The 22,910-nt window shown below is 44.0% G+C and overlaps 1 protein-coding gene across 1 annotated transcript in view; it reads right to left on the reverse strand.

The window, feature by feature from the left end:
• Positions 1–22,910, reverse strand: part of LOC123765213 (protein RCC2 homolog) — a 79,311-nt gene that overhangs the window by 14,274 nt on the left and 42,127 nt on the right. The window contains exons 4-5 of the mRNA XM_045753683.2: positions 22,026–22,276; positions 2,123–2,374 (exon numbers count right to left, since the gene is read on the reverse strand). Coding sequence (XP_045609639.1) covers positions 2,123–2,374; positions 22,026–22,276 — 503 coding nt within the window. The remainder of the gene's footprint in view (positions 1–2,122; positions 2,375–22,025; positions 22,277–22,910) is intronic.

The following is a 22,910-nucleotide window of genomic DNA, read 5'->3' on the forward strand; positions in this document are numbered from 1 at the left end:
GCGTGCTCATGGGTATCTTTGCCGACTTTAGTCTTTATACTTTGCTATTGGTATTGCTTATATATATTACAGTTGTTATTGCTTATATTTGTCTTTTTATTTAGGGCATTTTATTGTGAATAATTTGATACCACAATGAACAATGTTGCACAAAAACTTCTGTTAGCAAATTGCATGTGTTTATCTGGTGTATTGGGTGTAGCAGGTGTGGCAATGAGTGTGCTCCAGCAGGTAAGGCTTTGGTGACTTTAGGGGTCGTTGCGGGTTATGCGTCCCCCATGTTGTCTAATTTAAATGCCTATGTCTGTGTAGGAAATTTTATTGCGATCACAGTGATACAAAAAAGAACGATGTCGAACAAATTTGAACTTTATAAACCTGAAACAAGTAGCAACACGTTCATGCTGTTTGGAGTGCATGGCTAACAAACAACTTAGTTTTTTATTTGGTGCCGGCATCACGTTAGCTTTGGTGACATGTTATACATATGTTCCTCTAGAAAATTTAATTGAGAACACATTGATACCAAAATGAAACACATACATCGAAAATTACGGTCAAAATCATGAAAAAGAGTATAAACTTTTCAGTAGGGGTGTAGCAGGTGTGCAGTTGGGTGCAGTAGCGGGTAACCCTTGGGCAACTTCCCACGGTCTTGCAGGTGGGGCGCGCCCATGTTTTGTACTTTATATTCATATGTCTGTGTATGGTATTTTATTACAATCGCAGTGATACCAAAATTAACGACGTAGAACAATTCTGGGGTTGACAAACCTGAACAGCGCCATCTGTTGCATGTAAGAGCAATACACGCTATACTAAATATGTTACGATTCCATTTCAATGTTTCTGATTGCATTGATAAATGGAATTTTCATAGATTTTGCTTTATTTTTATTTTGATTTATTTAGTTTGTGACATTGCGTTGGAATTGAGCTGTGATGTTTACCATACCGTTCATTTCGTGAGTATAGATTTTTGTTTTATTTTTTAATTGTTTTTCATTTTGTTTTTTTTTTTAACTTTTTCTTATATTTCAATGATGGGAACATCAGATCATTTGATGTTCCTAATTTTCTGATGGACAAGGGGACGGGGGAGTTGGGGATGGTAGGGACGAGAGGACAAGAGAATACAGAATGGTGGGGAGGACAAGGGGACAGGGGAGGGGGGAATGGTGGGGAGGAAAAGGGGACAGGGGAGGGGGGAATGGTGGGGAGGACGAGGGGACGGGGAATGGTAGGGGGGGGACAGGGGAGTGGGAGATGGTGGGGAGAAGAAAGGGACAGGGGAGGGGGAATGGTGGGGAGGACTGGGAGAAAGGGAAAGGCTGCTGTGGCTCAGCAATGCACATGCTTTGCCGAACCACAGCAACGCGTGGCGGGCACAGCTAATGTAATGCTAATGTAATGTTTATAATGTAATTACTGTATTACTTTTTTTACTGTTTTCAATTGTACTTAACCTTATGAAGAGTCGTTGCTGGCTTGAGGGAGACGATGGGGAGGTGGGGAGGAGGAGAGGGGTTACGGTGTGGAACGAGAATCCACCTCCGAGTCAGGTGATTTCCTTCTTCAAATCTACAGTAATTGTGTCTTTCTTCCTCTTGACAACACTATCTTTAGCAAGCATTTTCTTTGGCGACATTGTGGGTTACAATTTGTAGTCACAAAACCCCCCAAAAAACAAAGAAAAGCATAAATAAATGCAGAGGGATGCTTGTCCTGAACGATAACATCAACACTGGCATTGGGGGTGTCTGAGAATTTGCGAGAACTAACGGGAACGCTAGGAAGCGCCACGTGATTTTCTCGATTAACGAGCGGAAACTCGTCAATCGAGAAATTTTCTGCAAGTGGCTCACTCGTTACCCGAAATACTCATAGATGGGGCTGCTCGTCACACGAGGTTCCTCTGTATAAATATCCTCAGGGGTGCCTATCGCACCCTGCTCTTCACTGGTTCTATTCTGCATTTTCTTGCATATTGTTCTTGTTATCTTTGATCCCATTAAGGGGATAACATTGATGATGTTGACAAAAATCTATTCACAGCTTGCAGATGTAACCTACAGTATTTCATTATAATGGAATGGGGAACATTTACAATGGGGGAACTTACTGTGTGGTTGCTTCCACAGGCGATATCTACTATCTGCACATCTGTGACTGGGGTAGGATGGCCATCCTTGCTCCGTTCCACAAATATAGGGACTCGTCTCGGTACTCGCTCGTGCTGATATGACAATTTGTTGCTGGTAATGAAGAACTTGCCATCAGTGTTGTGGCCCAGCTGACCATATTCTGGTAAGCCAAAGGAATAAAGGTAACCTTTCTTGTCAATAATCATGCTGAATTCAGCACCACAGGCAACCTGCAAATATAGAATAAATAATTACAACGATGGACGATCCTCGCCACACTCCAGTGAACTACTACAAACTCATCTATTAACCTACATCCCCACATCCTCCCCCCTCTCCTCCTCACGCCCTCCCCCTCTCCTCTCCCCTCCCCACCTTCTCCTCCTCGTCCCCTCCCTTTCCTCCTCCCCTCCCCCCTTGAAAATTGCATTTGTGGGGTATAGAGAAGATAGAAACCATCATCCAAGTACTTCAAAGCCCACCTCTTGTAACCAGCTTTATTCCCAAAATATCTCGAAGGAACCCGACACACATTTCCAAATTTCCTTCTTGAGAATGTTAGTTCCAAACTCCCTACTTCAACTCTCACATTTACCTGGCAATCCTATCATCCATCCGTCAATCCCTAGGTTCAAACAATACAGTATGGCGCAGCTTTTACTTTAACTTGCTCAGTATTTCCAACTATACCTCACACCCCCTCTCATTTTATGGACATATGTTGAAGTTTCTTAAAGTTAAAAAAAAAAAAAATTATTAATAATAATAACTTATTATTATAATAATCATCCAAAGTCTGAAGTTTATAACTGGGGTAATACTTATATTTAGGGTTAAATATAAATATTTTATATTTAACTCTAAATGTAATTGATCTATGATTAATTACACAAGTGTTGGATGAATATCCACTACTAATCTACTAAGCATATTATTTACACGCAATACGTAAACAAAGAAAAAACTTTTCAGCTTGCCAAACTTAATATTTTCTAACCTCTTCAGCCCTGACCAGACCAAACCTGACCTGGCCTGGCCTGACCTGACCCGGCCAAACCTCACGCGACCCGACCCAACCCGACCAGGCCAGGCCAGGCCAAACCTCACACGACACGACAAGGCCAAACCTCACACGACACGACAAGGCCAAACCTCACACGACACGACAAGGCCAAACCTCACACGACACGACAAGGCCAAACCTCACACGACACGACAAGGCCAAACCTCACACGACACGACAAGGCCAAACCTCACACAACAAGACACAAGGCCAAACCTCACGCGACCCGACCCGACCCAACCCGACCAGGCCAGGAACCATGTTTCACCCCAAAATTTCAGCGCCCAAATATCAGAACAGGACATAGTTGCAAAGATAGCTGAAAGAGTGGCGCATTTCCGATATTTATCGGCACAAGGGTGGACTGCATGCTGGCTAGACTTAATGACACTGTTGACAACCTGAGATTGGCAAGCCTTGGAACAGAAGACCAAGGAGACAGCATAAGCCCACAAAGAATCCCCATAGAGAAGGTGATAAATACGCATAAAAAATCCAGACGCGAAGAGAAGAGGTCAAATACCAGTGTAGGACATCACCAAGCCGACCCTCTGATAGAGGAAAAGCCGTGAAAAAACCTGGGTTCAGACACCAAACAAGCAGTGCCTGAAACCAAGGTGCCCGACTGACCCAGCTAACAAGAAATAAGAAGGATTCCCTGTAGGACCCGACCCAGAGCAACAGCTGGACTTGGGGGGGGGGGGGGGGGGGGGACCAGCAGCGAATGTAATGAAACAGCAGTGCCTGGGTGAACCCGATTGGTTCCCTGAAGCTATCTTACTGGTCAAGTGCCATACTACTCTAGTGTCATCAGTCGCAGAGTTTTTTGTATGCCTACCATGGGCCACGAGCCAGAACCTGGCCCCCTTAGGTTCTCCCTGGCCATTGCCCAGGGAGCAATGGCCTATGAACACTTTACATTTAAACTGTCATATTTTGCCATCGACCAGGAAAAGACCCATAAAAGTAGGCGAATCAAAACAGACCACTGTCAGGTAGAAAATTGCGAGCTATGTCCCACAAAAAAAGCAAAAGAACTCCTCCAAAAAGAAAACAAACAAGCAACACTTCATCCAACTAGCCCCCGCTCATTAGCGCTACCCTCCCCCTCTACAGGGAAAGGGGGAAGCTGGCCCAGGTAAGCCGGCAACCCACCAATTCAGTTCTTTAATGATGAAAGCCACCGACCAAACAGAGGGAGGTGATCAGGGAGCCTACAGGGCTCACCCAGAAACTGGCGTTTCAATTATATTTAATACTGGTCTTCTGTAGGGAGCCCAGTCGGCTCCCTGAAACTAACTACCCACAGAAAAGACAAAAAGGGACTCACCAGGAAGGCAGCAGCATCACAGGCCTCAAAGTGCGGAAAAAACAGACAGCCGTGAAAGGCACCCCAAAGCCACACAAGGCTGCACAGGAACTGGGACGTTCACAAGATACCTGGCCGCCAGGACCCTGTTCGACCCTCAAAACCACTGCACCCAAATATCGTCACAAGATATATTACTAGAGACAGCCCCCAAGAGTGGCATATTCCTTAACACCATGGGCACGAGGGTAGACCACAGGTTAGCTAGACTTGATAACACTGCGATCAACCCGAGAAATACGATCCCTGGAACAGGGAACCAGGGAAACCGAATCAACCTAGAGTGCGTCCGCCATTACAGAACCGGTGGCCTGCAGGTAGCGACATAAAGCAGCTACCCCACACAGAACATGATGCACCTGCGGTCTAACCAACCAAGCATCCACAACCAATGGACCCCTTTGGAAGCCCGCCATCTCAGTCTATGCCAGAAAAGAAGGAAATGACTGCAAACAAATAAAACCACTACCAAGACCAAAAGGAACAAAACCACCGGTGCCGGAGAAGAGCATGGAGCTCTCCAACCCAACCCCCAGAGGCCAAGGCCAACAAAAACACTGCCTTCCAAAACAATCACAAAACGAAGGGGCTACCACAAACAGAAAAGAAAGAAAAAGAAGACTTGGTCCAAAGACCAAGTCTCAGGGCAGTTAAAAAAAATATATAACCCAAAAATATATATATGATGTGCAGTAAATCCAATATTTGAGAAAAATTTACGTTACTGGCTCTGATGTAAACGCCAGCCAACTGTAGGGTGTATAGACCTAGTTCCTCGTATTCATACAGTAGCCTGCACAAAACCCAACCACTCAGCCCACCCGCCTCCTTGTTTGAGCCAAGACCCACCCAAACCCAACCAGCCTACATGCCCACAAACCCAACCAGCCTACATGCCCACAAACCTACCCAGCCTGCCCACCCACCCTGCCTGCCTGCCTGAACCAAGACCCACCCAGCCTGCCCGCCCACAAACCCACCCAGCCTGCCCGCCCACAAACCCACCCTGCCTGCCCACCCACAAACCCACCCTGCCTGCCCACCCACAAACCCACCCTGCCTGCCCACCCACAAACCCACCCTGCCTGCCCACCTGACTTCTTGAACAAAGACCCACCCACCCACCCTGCCAGCCTGAACTAAGACCCACAAACCCACCCACCCTGCCTGCCCACCCATCCTACCTGCCAGCCACCAATCCATCCATATACCCATCCACCCATCTGCTAACCCTGCCTGCCTGCCTGCCTGCCAGAAGTCAGCCACCTCTACATCAAATGCCAGCCATCAGCCACCAATCTATCCATCCACCCACCTGCTAGTCAGCCACCAATCCATCCACCCCCACCCGCCTGCTAGTCAGCCACCAATCCATCCACCCCCACCTGCCTGCTAGTCAGCCACCAATCCAGCCACCCCCACCTGCCTGCTAGTCAGCCACCAATCCATCCACCCCCACCTGCCTGCTAGTCAGCCACCAATCCATCCACCCCCACCTGCCTGCTAGTCAGCCACCAATCCATCCACCCCCACCTGCCTGCTAGTCAGCCACCAATCCATCCACCCCCACCTGCCTGCTAGTCAGCCACCAATCCATCCACCCCCACCAGCCTGCTAGTCAGCCACCAATCCATCCACCCCCACCTGCCTGCTAGTCAGCCACCAATCCATCCACCCCCACCCGCCTGCTAGTCAGCCACCAATCCATCCACCCACCCTGCCCACCCAAGATGATGTGACTGATGTTCAAAGATGAACATTCCAGATTTTCGAGCTAGTGAAGATTGGATGAAAAAATTTAAGAATAGGCATAATATTAAGAACAGGAAAATTGCCAGAGAATCATTAAGCAGCTGACACCCACACAGCACCAGCAAGCACCAGCAAAGCCGATGCAAACATCTAGAACATTGTGTGTGTGGAGCGTTCAGTTAGAACGTATTAAATTTAAAGTACATAATGTTAAAGTGTTAAAATTTAATTTGTAGTAATTTTAGTGTACAATAGTTTTCATAAACTGTATTGTAGTATTCAACATACAGCAGAACTACATAATCAATACAGTGCTAACTGTATACAATATGTATTTACTGAGCAGAATTCACAACTCCAGAGGAATTCAAGATGTTGGTTATCTTGAGATGATTTCGAGGCTTAGCGTCCCCACGGCCCAGTCTTCGACCAGGCCTCCTTTTTGTTACACCCCCCAAGAAGCAGACCATAGCAACTAACTCCCAGGTACCTATTTACTGCTAGGTAACAGGAACATCAGGATGAAATTCTTTTTGCCCATTTGTCTCCGCCTCCACCAGGGATCAAACTTGGAACCTCAGGACTACGAATCCGAAACACTGTTCACTTAGCTATTGGGCGGTATGTCCAAGATGGATATAACGCCAATAAAAAGGTAAATAAAACTATGATTAGTATTTTTAGTGGACTAGTAACATATAGGTACAGTACATTATATGATAATGCATCTTATTGTGTACAAAAACAAAAGACACTAATGCAAACACCACTTGGAAGCATCACCTGTTGCAACGAATCCCTCACCGCAACGAACTGGGGATGGTCCCATATAGTTCACCGAATCGAGGTTGCACTGTATACTGCACAAGATGCCGACCCAGGAAAAACAGGACAAAACAACCCTATCTGACACCAACAAAACCCAATGAAGAGAAAGAAAATGGCAGAAGGACCGCCAAAGCAATTTCATACTGTCGCCGAGACGAACACCACAGGTGGAACATCAGCAAAAATGCCACCTGATGATACAAATGGTGATACACATGTCAGAAATACCAGACGCGTAAAGTGGAGGAGGAAGTCGTACCAGCGAGGTACTTCACCGGCCAGACTACCTGAAAGAGGCAAAGCCGAGGAAAAATGCCCAGGTTCGGACACCGAGCAAGCAGTACTTGAAAAAGGCTAGGCCAGCCACCATGGGGCAAAGAGACTTCCCCCCCTCCCCCTGATAGGATTCCAGCCGAGCCAGAACCCGGAGCAACAGCTGGACTGGAAAAAGAGGTACAATAACCCCCGCCTCGACAAGTCCTGCCGAAAAGCTTTCATCACAAGGTCCTCACAGGCGGAAAATGGTGCCATGTACAATGGGAGATGCGAAAACCACACCGACGCAAAGAGGTCTACGACCGGGCGCCCGTACATCCGGCAAAGCCAAAGGAAGGAAGCGACGTCTACCATCCATGCCGTGGAATGACAAATGAAGTGCGACAGGCCATCTGCCAGGATGTTCGACACTCCCCGAATGTGAACGACGCGGAAAGCTAAACCCTGAGAACTTCACAGAAGAGCCACCTGGAGCAACCAACTCCAAAGAGCCACGGAATGATGAGACCCCCCCCCCTCCCTCCCCCCCACCCCTTGGAGACAAAGAACCACAGGGAAGCAATCCGATAGGAGCCTGAGCACCGAGCTTGGAAGAAACCAAATCCTCTACAGCACCAGCCATACAGCCACAAACCCCCGTACTATGCTGCGAGCCAAACGCAGAGCAAGCCACCAACACCCCTGGTCAGACTGGTGAGCACTGGTCACAAAGCCCCAGCCGAGGTGACCGTGAACACATTGAGCGAGGGAAGAGGAAGGCACCATGGCATCGAATCCCATAAACCCCTTTAGAGGAAACCTGTGATGCAGCAACCTGCTAAAGGACAACGGGGATCGAACCCAGTGATCACAAGAGAAGCGAAAGAGGCTGCCCTGAAGATACTAGAACAGCCTCTGAAGTCAAATCCAGGGCAGCTGATAAACTAGAAGAGCAAAGTTCAGGCTCCTACACAGCAGCTCAAGCAACTGATGGGGGGTCCTCCCTGACCCCCCAGCAGTTGCTTGAGCTGCTGTGTAGGAGCCAATGACGCTGTCCTCAAAAACAGCAGACAGCAGGACTGCAACAGGAGCAAGGTTGCGGAGCAGGACCCACTGGGACTTCCGCTAGCGCACCAGGAACCCGAACCTGGTGAGCTGGGAGTTGTTGAGGTAGGGCAAGACCCGAAGACCTAGCAGATGGGTCACCATGACCCATCGGACGTGTCCTTCGAAAGGAGGAGCAAGGAATCAATCGGTACAGATGAGAAGTCCAGAATGAACCGGAGATCAGCATAGACCCAGATCGGAATTTGAAAAAGGCAGAGAAACCCACCGGAAAAAATGAGGCGTTTTGCCCACCCCCAATCGAACCCACTTTGAGAGGACCCGACGGATGGAAGAGAAGGAGCTGGCTCCGCCAGCGCCGCACGATACGAGGCGACTGTATTAGGCATAAGATGACTGTCCTGGAACCAAGAGAGAAAGGACAACACCACCTGAACTGAAAGCAAAGAGCAACGACGAAGGGATAAAAAGAACCGGAAGGACTGCCAGGAAACTTCATACTGCCGCCGAGAGGAAGTCCACAGGTGGGAAACCAGTAAGGAAGCCACCTGATCACCATAGAGATGGTGATAAACACGATTCAAAAATACCAAACGCGAAGACTCGCGGAGAAGAGCGAACCGGACCGGGCCAATCGCCTGAAAGAGGCGGAGCCGCAGAAAAACCTCCGGGTTCGGACACCGGGCAAGCAGCGCCTGAAACCACGGCCACCATGGGGCCAAGAGGACTACTCGCCCCTGGTAAGTCTCCAAGCGTGCCAGGACCTGGAACAGCAGCTGAACTGGGGAAGAGAGGTACAGGAACCTCACCTCGACCAGTCCTGTGGAAAGGCAACGATCCCGACAGCCTCGCAGTCGGGGTAGGGCGCCACATATACTGGAAGACACCTCGACTACGCAGACGCGAAGAATTCCACCTCCAGGCGCCCGAACGTCTGGCAGCACCAACTGTACGAGTCAGCGTCGACCGTCCATTCCATGGACAGGGGAACAAACCAAGACGGGGCATCTGCCAGGATGTTGGACAACCCCCCCGGACGTGAACCGCCAGGAGAGCCAAAGCCAGAGAACTCAGCAGACGAATCACCTAAAGCGACCAATCCCAAAGAGCCAAGGATCGCATCCAGCCCCTCTGTTCAGGCAATGAACCACCGGGGAGCAGTCCGAATGGAGCTGGATCGTCGATTCGCGGGCGACCTAAACCCTCCGAAGCGTAAACCACACCGCCGCGAACTCCCGCACCGTGCTGTGGACCCGACAGAAGGACAGACCCCACCGTCCCTGTTCGGCCTGGTGAGCACTGGTCACAAAGCCCCAGCCGAGAGACGACGCGTCCGTGAACACATCGAGCAAGGGCTTGGGTAGGAGCCAAGGCACAGAACCCCGAAAAACCCGAAGAGGAAGCCGGCGAAGCAGCAGCCGACACAAGGCCCCCGGGGAACGAACCCAGCGATCACGAGAGAGGTGGAAGGGACGTCCCCGAAGGAACCAGAACAGCCGACTAAGCCAAACCCGACCCGGCGGACAGACCAACATCGCAAAGTTCAAGCACCCGCACAGACCCTCGAGCAACCACCGGGTAACCCACTTACCCCAAGGCAAACAAGGGAGGAAAACCTCCACACACTCGGGGTGGCCAAATGCCAAGCAGCATAAGGCCAACAGAGGTAGACCCATGGTGACCTGTGGGAGGGAACCCCAAGGCCCAAGGGTGGTACTTACAGGGCACTCAGGGAAGGAGACCTTAAGCACATGCAGCCCAAGTACCTGAGAATATTACTCCCAGCTCACACGACCACTGTAAGAGCAGCACTGAAAACAATGAACAGCACTGAGAGAAGACTGGAGCTGGAGCCACACAACTGTGCCCATCAGCCGAGGAACTGGGGATGGGGATCGCCGGCACGGGGGATCTGGGGCTCCCCCTTCCCCCTCCCGGGGAGGGGGAAGCTGTGTGGACATGCAGCGCGGCTCATGTGATGTCATGCTTGTTTGCCCCTTTTTCTTTTGGGGAGTTCTGTCCACTCATTTAACGATTTTCGTTGTTAACCAGACTAGGGGTTTGTTTTGTGGCGTTTATCTTTCTGGGTGCCTGTCCCGATCAATGGCAGATAAAGAACGCTCCAAATCACACGTGCATTTCTATGGGCCATTGCTTCCCGTGCCTCTGTGAAGGGGCCAAGTTCTGGCTAGTGGTCCCCGATAGGCCTAGAACTCCACCCATATCGACTGATGCAAAATAGTTAGGGTATCCATATCAGCCATGGATAGCTCCGGGGAGCCGTAGGGGCTCCCCCCAGAAAAATTATCAATATGGCATTTGAAATGTACACAAATTTAGTCAACAAAAATTTATAACTCCAAACGTTTAGGGGTTTATAAAAAATCAATTCTATAGGGATAGCAGAACAGACAGCTGTGCACACTATGTAAAAATGGTGAGAATTGGCCAGAAACTAGATTTTTGGATACTGAAGTTGAAATTCTAGTTATAGATATAATTAAAGTTATCGACAATGAATAAGGTTATCTTGAGATTATCTCGAGATGATTTCGGGGCTTAGCGTCCCCCGCGGCCCAGTCCTTAACCAGGTCTCCTTTTTGTTACACACCTTCAGGAAGCAGCACGTAGCAGCTGTCTAACTCCCAGGTACTTATTTACTGCTAGGTAACAGGGGAAGCAGGGTGAAAAACTTTTTGCCCATTTGCATCCACCTCCACCAAAGATCGAACTCGGAACCTCAGGACTACGAATCCCAAGCGCTGTCCACTCAGCTGTCAGGCGCCGGGCAGTTCTAATTCATGAATTTACTTGTATGTTGTAATAAACATTGTTTGGCATTCGTACTCAAGTATGTGAAACTTGTAGGTCAATGTGTGAAGAAATGAAGTCAAGAAAAAATTACCCCCCAAAAAAAAAAAAAAAAAAAAAAAAAAAAAAAAAAAAAAAAAAAAAAAAAAAAAAGGTATAGGGATAATTATATTATAATGAATTAGGGAATATATTTAGGGCATACTTTATATAAGTAAAAAAGCCCTAATCTGATCCCTTATCATCAAAACAACCTAAAGAAACAAGGAAAATAGAATTTGAAATCCGAGAAAAAAATCAGCCCAAAAATATTCAAAGTCCCAAGTTCTGAGATTTGTAACCGATTTATTTATTGACCAATTTAATCTATCTTCATACAGTTAGGGATGAGTATGTATTCTCCAGGATGTAAAGGTTAAAACAAATTCAAATAAACAAAAAGAGGAAAAAACTAAATCCCTAAAAAAAAAAAAAAAAAAAAAAAAAAAAAATATTTTTTGGACATTGTTAAAGTAACTGATAATTACATTGGGCAATGTATTTATATGATACATAACAAAATATATGATACATAACAAAATACGAGCATAATAACATAACTACTCATTATTTGTGTTATTATGTATTACTCACCAATGCTATATATAAAGGCACTTGCATCTCTGTATTACTGAATTATCCCTCGGTTCCAGTTAATTGGAGCTGTTGTCTTTATCAACAAAACCTTTTTTTTTTTTTTAAATATTCGTCTAAAATAAATTTCCTACAATATTTTTATGAAAGTTTCACGAAGCTGAAACCAATAAGTTGGAGATTTGTTTAACATTTTTAACACTATCTCATTCCGTTGCCGCCACCCGTCGTCACTCATTTTTTCCCCGATTCTGAGCGACTGACTATGGCTCGTGTCATGTATTAAAATATTTGTAAAAAAAAAAGAGTCAATTTTTATCCAATCAACTTCTGGCTGGTTTCAACATGAGCACTTTTAGATTGCGCACAATTTGATACCAAAATGAAAGACGTAAAATTAAAATTGATGTCAGAACACCGGAAATATATAAATAATTTTGGGTGATGAGCGTCAAAAAGTGTCCAAAAGTTAATATATTTGTTAAAATTCCATTTATTGTTCTATTATTATGGGACTAGTTTTAAAATACGCACCTTTATATTACAAACAATTTGATACCAAAATGAAGGACGTGACGCAAACATTTATGTCAGAAAGATATTACTGTAAATACTTTTATGGTCCAAATTTTAAAATATTTGCTAAAATTCCAGTTATTGTTCTATTATTATGGGACTAATTTTAAAATACGCGCCTATATTTTGCGAACAATTTGACACCAAAATGAAACACATAACACGAAATTCATGTTATCAAACTGAACGAGTATATACATTAGTCTGCAGGTGTGCAAATTGGTGCGTGTTCACGGGTAACTTGGCCGACTTTAAGCTTTGCTGTGGGGAGTCACGCCAGGCTTTTAGACCTTGTATGCATACACCCCTGTAGAGAATTCTATTGCGAACAGAATGATACCAAAACGAACGACATAGCATGAGAATTACGGTGAGAAAACCAAAACGGGTATACACATTTTACTGATTTTGCGTGCTCACGGGTAACTTGGCCGACTTTAGGCTTTGCTGTGGGGAGTCACAGCGGGCTTTTGGACCTTATATGCATATACCCCTGTAGGGAATTCTATTGCAAACAGAATGATACCAAAACGAACGACATAGCATGAGAATTACGGTGAGAAAACTGAAACGGGTATACACATTTTACTGATTTTGCGTGCTCACGGGTAACTTGGCCGACTTTAGGCTTTGCTGTGGGGAGTCACAGCGGGCTTTTGGACCTTATATTCATATACCCCTGTAGGGAATTCTATTGCAAACAGAATGATACCAAAACGAACGACATAGCATGAGAATTACGGTGAGAAAACTGAAAAAAGTATAAACTTTTCGGTGTCGCCGCACACTCGCCCGCACCGAACGGCGCATGACGTCATTTCTGCAGCGAGCACAAACGGCGCATGATAGTGTTAAGTAATTTTTACACAATTCAAACTTTAGAATTATACCCCCTTCAATGTCACACATCATATGACGTTTTGCTCAGTTTAAGAGTTAAGCAATTCCATTACCTTTTTCTTTTGTACTTTTTCTTTCTTGTTTTTTTTCTCTTTCTAGCTTTCTGCAAAGGAACATGTTTCAGGCCGATTATGTATCAAGGATGTACAAACTTGTTTACTACAAGAGCCTCAAATGATAAAACTCAGGTGTTTGAAAGCTGCACCACACGAACAATATTTACACCTTAGTTTTTGTTACACACACATTTTGTTATACAACTTTCCAATAAATTTAAATAAATGCATATTAAATGCAAAATTATTTATTCATACATGCAGCACGAGCAATACTCCACGACGTAACAAAACTGGCTTTAGTCGTTGTATCGACTTCCTTACTGAACAATGTCAACAGTGTCTCCTGGCTATTTATTATTTTAAATCGTTTAACCTGTTTTTCCTTCAAGTCTGATTTAGGTGGATATTCATATGAAAAGATTTTGTGATTAATTTCATATTGGCATTTCAAGTTACTGGCTTTGTAATGACAGTGGCACTTGGGAGATAAGGCACAAAGGTTTACTTGCTTTAACTGTGAATGCAAACTCTTCCTCCACTCTGGTTGAAAATTTGTGTTTTCATCTTCATATTTTCATTTCTTACAATTTGTTGCTTCCTACACAGTTTTCAGACACTTTAAATAAGATTTATATATGAAGTGTACCAGCTAGGTCTGCACAGTTGGTCTGCACTTATAATCAACTCCCTTCTGTAGGTCCAATACTGGGAGGTTTTAGATTTTGCACATGTGAAAAAATATTCTGGATTTTTTTTTTTATCTCCTGTATGACTGTTTCAATTCTATTTCCTCACTCGTATAATCGCTTCAACGTTTGCTCTGTTCTAGATGTGTGTGCTTAAGCATTTCCGTTAAGTTTTTCCTTCTCCTGTACAGTTGTCCACATTCTATTTCTAAAGTGGTCCTCTTTCTGACCCTCCTCACAGACACATGCTTCAAGTAGATCTTGTATACTTCAGCTGTCAGTTGAGCTATCCCCTGTGTAGGAGGTCACATATTAAAAGGTCAAGGAGCCGCATGTTGCTCGCAAGCCACTGTTTGGCAACCCCTGTTTTATATGCTTCACAGTTTTCCATTGGATGTTTGTAAGTTCCTATTATTTTTCCCAGTCTATCCTTTTATTATTAAAATTCACTGAATAACTCCTTTCGCTTGATAATTTTTTTTAGGCCTGTTACCAGTATTGATGTTAGTTTGCACTTCAATGAGCTGGTGATCTGAGTATGTGGTATCTGTAATTGTAATATGTCTGTCTTCACCATTTGTGAAGATCAGATCTAGAATATTTTTTTAACCTAGTTGGCTCCATTATCTGCTGGCGAGTGAAATTTGGTCACAATATCATTAGTTGTCTGACCTGTGGTTGGTTATTTCCAGATAGATTTCCTGCTATAATATTATTGTTTGCCATCTTTGACTGGGCAAGTTGAAGTCACCAAGGAAGATACTATCAGGTATCGTATTGGGTTTACTAGATTGTTGAGGCTATTCTCTATTTTGTTTGTTCTGTGAATTCCTCAATCATTGCATCTGGCAGTTTGTGTATGAGAATAACTGTTTATATTCTATTTTTACTCCCAGTACCACCTCATTTGTAAAGGAGCACTGAGAATACAAAGTGCTCTAATATACAAACCTAATCCTCCATGTGACCTATTTACCCTAATCACATCTATATAGATTATATTCTGGTATCCAGATCTCATTGTCCAAGAATTCCCCTGCATGGATTTCTGTGAAAGTTGACTGAGAAGGCCACTTATGAACAATACTTATGTTTTTACTCTTTTTTTTTTTTTAAGCCCTTGTATGTAGGCAAAAGATGAATAAGGTTACTCTATTTGTTTTATTTTTATGAAGATTTTTCAGGCAGGTCCATTATGCATGGACATATCTGATTTCCTCCACTCCAATTGCTCCCCGGAGGTTCATTGCCTGAACCACATGAGGGGTTTCTTCGGTGAGACGCCTGCGAGGCTGGACACATTGGGCGGCACATCTTTTGGCTGTCACCTTCCCTCTTACATGGCTGCATCCCCCGACTGCGAGGCTCTCACTGTGGCGGTGCCTTGATTGAAGCGGAGGTGTATTTACCCTTTTCCCCACCAGTTCAGTTGTTGTTCCGGGTCTATCCTCCTCACACGTCTATCCTCATCAGCCAGACATAATGAACATTGCCATTGAACAAGTTCTCACTAAGGTTAATCCACATAGTGAAACTGGCAAAACTTACACATTAACCGCTGCAGACACTCAAGGCTCAGAAGTGGTGCAGCAGAGAAGGTATTTAACTTGCAATGATTGTTAAGTTTTTCTCAAGGTTGAATATGACATTATATTTCATTGTCCAATATGTTAATTTCCATAAGCTAAGGTACTTTAATGCATGTGAGGAATACCACCGTAATTTTTTTTTAATCCTTTTCCAAAAGCCATTCCAAAATTTATCTAATACCAAAGAGAATGCTTTGAACCATGTAACATTCCCCCCCCCCCCTCCCTAAAGATCATGTGTGATCTTTAAATAAAAAATTCATTATTTAATGTAAAAGCTATTTTTAACAAAACTATGGTTTTTAGCTTCAACATATGCACAAAATGAAGGTATTACTTCAATTAGAAGCAATGTTATTGATTTTTTTTTTTTTGTCGAGTCTAAGCAAAAATGTATTTTTCTTCACATTGCCAACCCTGCTGCATGAATATCATGCATCACTGAATGTAAAATTTTGTATATGTTGCTTCATGTCCATTAACATCCTACCAAAAATTTCATGAAAATCTGAGATGGTTGTATTGAAAAGTACATTTTTGTCATGATTTAGTATGGAATGACTTCTTTGTCTACAGAAGGCACCCATCAGTTGTGATGACCGCAGGTCTTGTTCATCAAGTTAACAAAATGGATACCTGGCCTCAGACACTCGTGTAGCAGAACACGCAAAACTAGCCACCGGTAAGTGTTTAACCAAACTCTTTGCTTAAGCATTTATCTTTGACATCTTCCAAGGCCTTTAGGATACCATCAATGTTTTAACCAAACGCACAATCACGAATAACACACACACACAAAATAGGTAATTACACTTAGGTAATTACACACACACACACACACACACAGTAGAGAGTAGAGAGAGATACCAGAGAACCAGGAACGAGTATGTTAGTGTGAGAAGAGCAGCTGAGAAAAGGTATGAAAATGATATAGCTAATAAAGCCAAGACCGAACCAAAGCTACTACACAGTCACATCAGGAGGAAGACAACAGTGAAGGAACAGGTGATGAAACTTAGGGTGGGCGAGGACAGGCACACAGAGAATGACAAAGAGGTGTGTGAAGAACTCAACAAAAGGTTCCAGGAGGTCTTTACAATAGAACAGGGAGAAGTCAAGGCGCTAGGAGAGGTGGCAGCAAACCAGGTGACCTTGGAAAGGTTCGAAATTACAAGAGATGAGGTCAAGAAGCACCTATTGGAGCTGGATGTGAGAAAAGCTGTTGGGCCGGATGGAATCTCACCATGGGTATTGAAAGAGTGTGCAGGAGCACTTTGCTTGCCACTCTCCATAGTGTATAGTAGGTCACTGGAAACGGGAGACCTACCAGAAGTATGGAAGACTGCTAATGTAGTACCAATATTTAAAAAGGGTGACAGACAAGAGGCACTGAACTACAGGCCAGTGTCCTTAACTTTTATACCATGCAAGGTGATGGAGAAGATTGTGAGAAAAAACCTAGTAACACATCTGGAGAGAAGAGACTTCGTGACAACCCATCAACATGGGTTCAGGGAGGGTAAATCTTGCCTTACAGGCTTGATAGAATTCTATGATCAGGTGACAAAGATTAAGCAAGAAAGAGAAGGATGGGCGGACTGCATTTTTTTTGGACTGTCGGAAAGCCTTTGATACAGTACCCCATAAAAGGTTGATGCATAAGCCGGAGAAACAGGCAGGAGTAACTGGTAGGGCGCTCCAGTGGATAAGGGAGTACCTAAGCAATAGGAAGCAGAGAGTTATAGTGAGGGGTGAGACCTCAGAATGGCGTGAAGTCACCAGTGGAGTCCCACAGGGCTCTGTGCTTGGACCTATCCTGTTTCTGATATACGTAAATGATCTCCCAGAGGGTATACTCATTCCTCTCAATGTTTGCTGATGACGCCAAAATTATGAGAAGGATTAAGACAGAGGAGGACAGCTTGAGGCTTCAAGAAGACCTGGACAAGCTGCAGGAATGGTCGAACAAATGGATGTTAGAGTTTAACCCAAGCAAATGTAATGTAATGAAGATAGGGGTAGGAAGCAGGAGACCAGATACAAGGTATCACTTGGGAGATGAAATACTTCAAGAGTCAGAGAGAGAGAAAGACCTGCGGGTTGATATCATGCCAGACCTGTCCCCTGAAGCTCATATCAAGAGGATAACATCAGCAGCATATGCCAGGTTGGCTAACATAAGAACGGCCTTTAGAAACTTGTGTAAGGAATCTTTCAGAACATTATATCTTGAGGTTATCTTGAGATGATTTCGGGGCTTTTAGTGTCCCCGTGGCCCGGTCCTCGACCAGGCCTCCACCCCCAGGAAGCAGCCCGTGACAGCTGACTTAACTCCCAGATACCTATTTACTGCTAGGTAACAGGGGCATTCAGGGTGAAAGAAACTTTGCCCATTTGTTTCTGCCTCGTGCGGGAATCGAACCCGCGCCACAGAATTACGAGTCCTGCCGCTATCCACCAGGCTACAAGGCCTGACATATACCACATATGTCAGACCAATCCTGGAGTATGCGGCTCCAGCATGGAGTCCATATCTAGTCAAGCATAAGACGAAACTGGAAAAGGTTCAAAGGTTTGCCACCAGACTAGTACCAGAGCTGAGAGGTATGAGCTACGAGGAGAGACTACAGGAATTGAACCTCACTTCGTTGGAAGACAGAAGAGTTACCTGGTTGATACCTGGTTGATGGGGTTCTGTGAGTTCTTCTACTCCCCAAGCCCGGCCCGAGGCCAGGCTTGACTTGTGAGAGTTTGGTCCACCAGGCTGTTGCTTAGCGCAGCCCGCAGGCCCACATACCCACCACAGCCCGGTTGGTCCGGCACTCCTTGGAGGAATAAATCTCGTTTCCTCTTGAAGATGTCCACGGTTGTTCCGGCAATATTTCTTATGCTTGCTGGGAGGACGTTGAACAACCGCGGACCTCTGATGTTTATACAGTGTTCTCTGATTGTGCCTATGGCACCTCTGCTCTTCACTGGTTCTATTCTACATTTTCTTCCATATCGTTCACTCCAGTACGTTGTTATTTTACTGTGTAGATTTGGTACTTGGCCCTCCAGTATCTTCCAGGTGTATATTATTTGATATCTCTCTTGTCTTCTTTCTAGTGAGTACATTTGGAGGGCTTTGAGACGATCCCAATAATTTAGGTGCTTTATTGCGTCTATGCGTGCCGTATATGTTCTCTGTATTCCCTCTATTTCAGCAATCTCTCCTGCTTTGAAGGGGGAAGTGAGTACTGAGCAGTACTCAAGACGGGACAACACAAGTGACTTGAAGAGTACAACCATTGTGATGGGATCCCTGGATTTGAAAGTTCTCGGAATCCATCCTATCATTTTTCTGGCTGTCGCAATATTTGCTTGGTTATGCTCCTTAAACGTTAGGTCGTCAGACATTATTATTCCCAAATCCTTTACATGCTGTTTTCCTACTATGGGTACATTTGATTGTGTTTTGTACTCTGTATTATGTTTAAGGTCCTCATTTTTACCGTACCTGAGTACCTGGAATTTATCACTGTTAAACATCATGTTATTTTCTGATGCCCAGTCGAAAACTTTATTAATATCAGCTTGAAGTTTTTCAATGTCCTCAGCCGAGGTAATTTTCATACTGATTTTTGTATCATCTGCAAAGGATGATACGAAGCTGTGACTTGTATTTTTGTCTATATCTGATATGAGAATAAGGAAAAGCAGCGGTGCAAGGACTGTACCCTGAGGTACAGAGCTTTTCACTGCACTTGGACTAGATTTTATATGGTTGACCGTTACTCGCCGAGTCCTGTTTGACAGAAAACCGAGTATCCAGCGTCCTACTTTACCGGTTATTCCCATTGACTTCATTTTGTGTGCTATCACGCCATGGTCACATTTATCGAAAGCCTTTGCGAAGTCCGTGTATATCACATCAGCATTCTGTTTTTCTTCTAATGCCTCAGTGACTTTGTCGTAGTGCTCAAGTAGCTGTGAGAGGCACGATCTTCCCGCTCGAAATCCATGTTGGCCTGGGTTGTGAAGGTCATTGGTCTCCATGAAATTGGTGACCTGACTCCTAATCACTCTCTCAAATACTTTTATGATGTGCGATGTTAGTGCAACTGGTCTATAATTTTTTGCCAATGCTTTGCTCCCTCCCTTGTGTAGAGGGGCTATGTCTGCTACTTTAAGCGCATCTGGTATCTCCCCCGTGTCCAAGCTCTTCCTCCACACTATACTGAGTGCCTGTGCTACCGGCACTTTGCATTTCTTTATAAATATTGAATTCCATGAGTCTGGACCTGGGGCCGAGTGCATGGGCATGTTTTCAATTTCTTTTTCAAAATTTAGTGCGCTCGTGTTTATATCAGTTATATTTACAGGGGTTTGAATATCCCGCATAAAGAAATTGTCTGGATCTTCCACTTTCATGTTGTTTATTGGAGTGCTAAACATGTCCTCATACTGCTTTTTTAGGATTTCACTAATTTCTTTGTCATCCTCCGTGTATGAAGTTTCACTTGTACGAATAGGTGGCAGTGGTTTTTGCTTTTGATTTCGCATACGAGAAGAAATATTTTGGATTTTTCTTTATTTCCTGAATTGCTTTCTGTTCTAACTGCCTTTCTTCAGTTTCATATGAGCGTTTCAATTTCCGCTCGATTTCTTCAATCTCCCTATTTAAATTATTCCTTCTTTGACGAGAAATTCGTGTCTGCATAAGCAGTTCCGTTATTTTTTTCCTGCGTTTAGAGTGTTGTCTGCATTCTCTTTCTGCGTTAGATCTCTTTCTGGCTTTCCTCAAAGGAACATGTTTCAGACAGACTTGATACGCTTCTGAAGTCAGTTTTTCTATTCCTTCTGTAGGACTTTTATTACTTACAACAGTTCCCCATGGAATGTTTGTAAGTTCCCTGTTTATTATCTCCCAGTCTATCCTTTTATTATTAAAATTGAATTTACTGAATAGCCCCTCTCGCTTTATCAACGTTTTAGGTCTATTCTGAGTATTGATGGTCGTTTGCACTTCAACGAGTTTATGATCTGAGTATGTGGTATCTGATATCGTAATGTCTCTGATAATGTCTTCATTGTTCGTAAAGACCAGATCTAGAATACTTTCATTTCTCGTTGGCTCCGATATCTGCTGATTGAGTGAAAATTTGTCACAGGATCTAAGTAGTTCTCTAATCTGTGGTTGGTTAGGTCCTGATAGATTTCCTGGTATAATATTATTGTTTGCTATTTCCACCTGAGACTAGGCAAGTTGAAGTCGCCTAGGAAGATAATATCAGGTATCGGGTTCTCCAAATTATCAAGGCTATTCTCTATTTTGCTTATCTGTTCTGTGAATTCCTCAGCCGTTGCATCTGGCGGTTTGTATATTAAAATCACTAAATTTATTTTCTCTATTTTTAATCCCAGTACCTCTACCACCTCATTTGTAACGTTTAGGAGCTCCGAGCATACAAGGTCTTCCCTAATATACAGACCCACTCCTCCATGTGACCTAATTTTCCTATCACACCTGTATAGGTTATATCCTGGAATCCAGATCTCACTGTCCAACAATTTCCCTGCATGGGTTTCTGTGAAAGCTCCAAATACTGCATTTGACTCCGTGAGTAGGCCATTTATGAACTGTACTTTGTTGTTTGTTCTTGTTTTCAGTCCTTGTATGTTGGCAAAGATGAATGAGGTTACTCTATTAGTGATAGTTTGAATGAGAGACTTTTTCGGCAAGCCCATTATTCGTGGACATAATGAGTTTGTTCTGACCAGTACTGATTGTTGTAGGGCAGTTGTCTGTCGTAGTTGTAGTTCCCTTTCGGTGGGTAATTGTATCTGTAATTCTGGAATGCAAGTTAGGGGGGACATGATCCCCACATTCAAGATTCTCAAGGGAATCGACAGGGTTGATAAAGACAGGCTATTTAACACAAGAGGCACACGCACTAGGGGACACAGGTGGAAACTGAGTGGCCAAATGAGCCACAGAGATATTAGAAAGAACTTTTTTAGTGTCAGAGTGGTTGACAAATGGAATGCATTAGGAAGCAATGTGGTGGAGGCTGACTCCATACACAGTTTCAAGTGTAGATATGATAGAGCCCAATAGGCTCAGGAACCTGTACACCTGTTGATTGACGGTTGATAGGCGGGACCAAAGAGCCAGAGCTCAACCCCCGCAAGCACAACTAGGCGAGTACAACTAGGTGAGCACACACACACGCACACACACACACCTCTGTTACCAACACTGTGGCTGAAAGATGGTTAACATTCCTAGCAACAAAACACATCCAATATTTACCTTACCAATCTTTGCCTCCTTAAAGCTGATCCTGCATGGAGTGTGGATAATGGCATTAGTGCTGCCTGTACCACACTGACCTGACTTATTGTCGCCACAGGCAAATACACTACCACGGTCTGTCAGGAGGAGCGTGTGATTACGACCCACGGCAGCCGACACCACAGTAAATTCTGCCATGGTATCCATTGCCATGATACCACTCCGATTTTCTGTATCACCAACACCTAGCTGACCTTTTTCATTGCGACCTAAAAAGTATAAAATCAATTGGTTAGTTCTGTAGTTTAACTAATAAAGTCTAAAAATCTTCAAAGAATGAACAAAGAAGTTTTAAGAATAGGCGAGAGTAAAAATATTTTAGGTATGACACTGTAATAAAATGATTTAAAATATTATGAAGAGATAACTTAAAATACAGTACTCTGATTATAAAGAATCCAATGTTATTTTTGTTTATCACTTTCCTGTAAATGTATCAAATGACCCAGTGCCATGAATGCCTATTATATGACAGCTAAAAATAAATATACTGTATTGTCGAGTGTAATAAAACTACTTTTTGAGTACCTCCCATTAGCTTATACTAAGGTGGACCATTATTTTCCCCGATATAAAAACAGGACAGTGTAATAAACAAAGGCAAAAAACAAAGGCGGGTTATGTAATATTCTATTCATGAAAATTAGGAGAATAAAAATTTGCAGATAAAAGTCACAATAAAGTGGCTGAAAAATGTTGACCAAACCACACACTAGAAATTTGAAGAGACAACGACATTTCTGTCCGTCCTGGACCATTATCAAGTCGATTAAAGTCGTCTCTTCAATTTTTAGTGTGTGGTTTGGTCAACAAATACAAAATTAGTTTATTACATAAACATAC

This window comes from Procambarus clarkii, chromosome 33 (assembly GCF_040958095.1).
Source record: "Procambarus clarkii isolate CNS0578487 chromosome 33, FALCON_Pclarkii_2.0, whole genome shotgun sequence".
Lineage (NCBI taxonomy): Eukaryota > Metazoa > Arthropoda > Malacostraca > Decapoda > Cambaridae > Procambarus > Procambarus clarkii.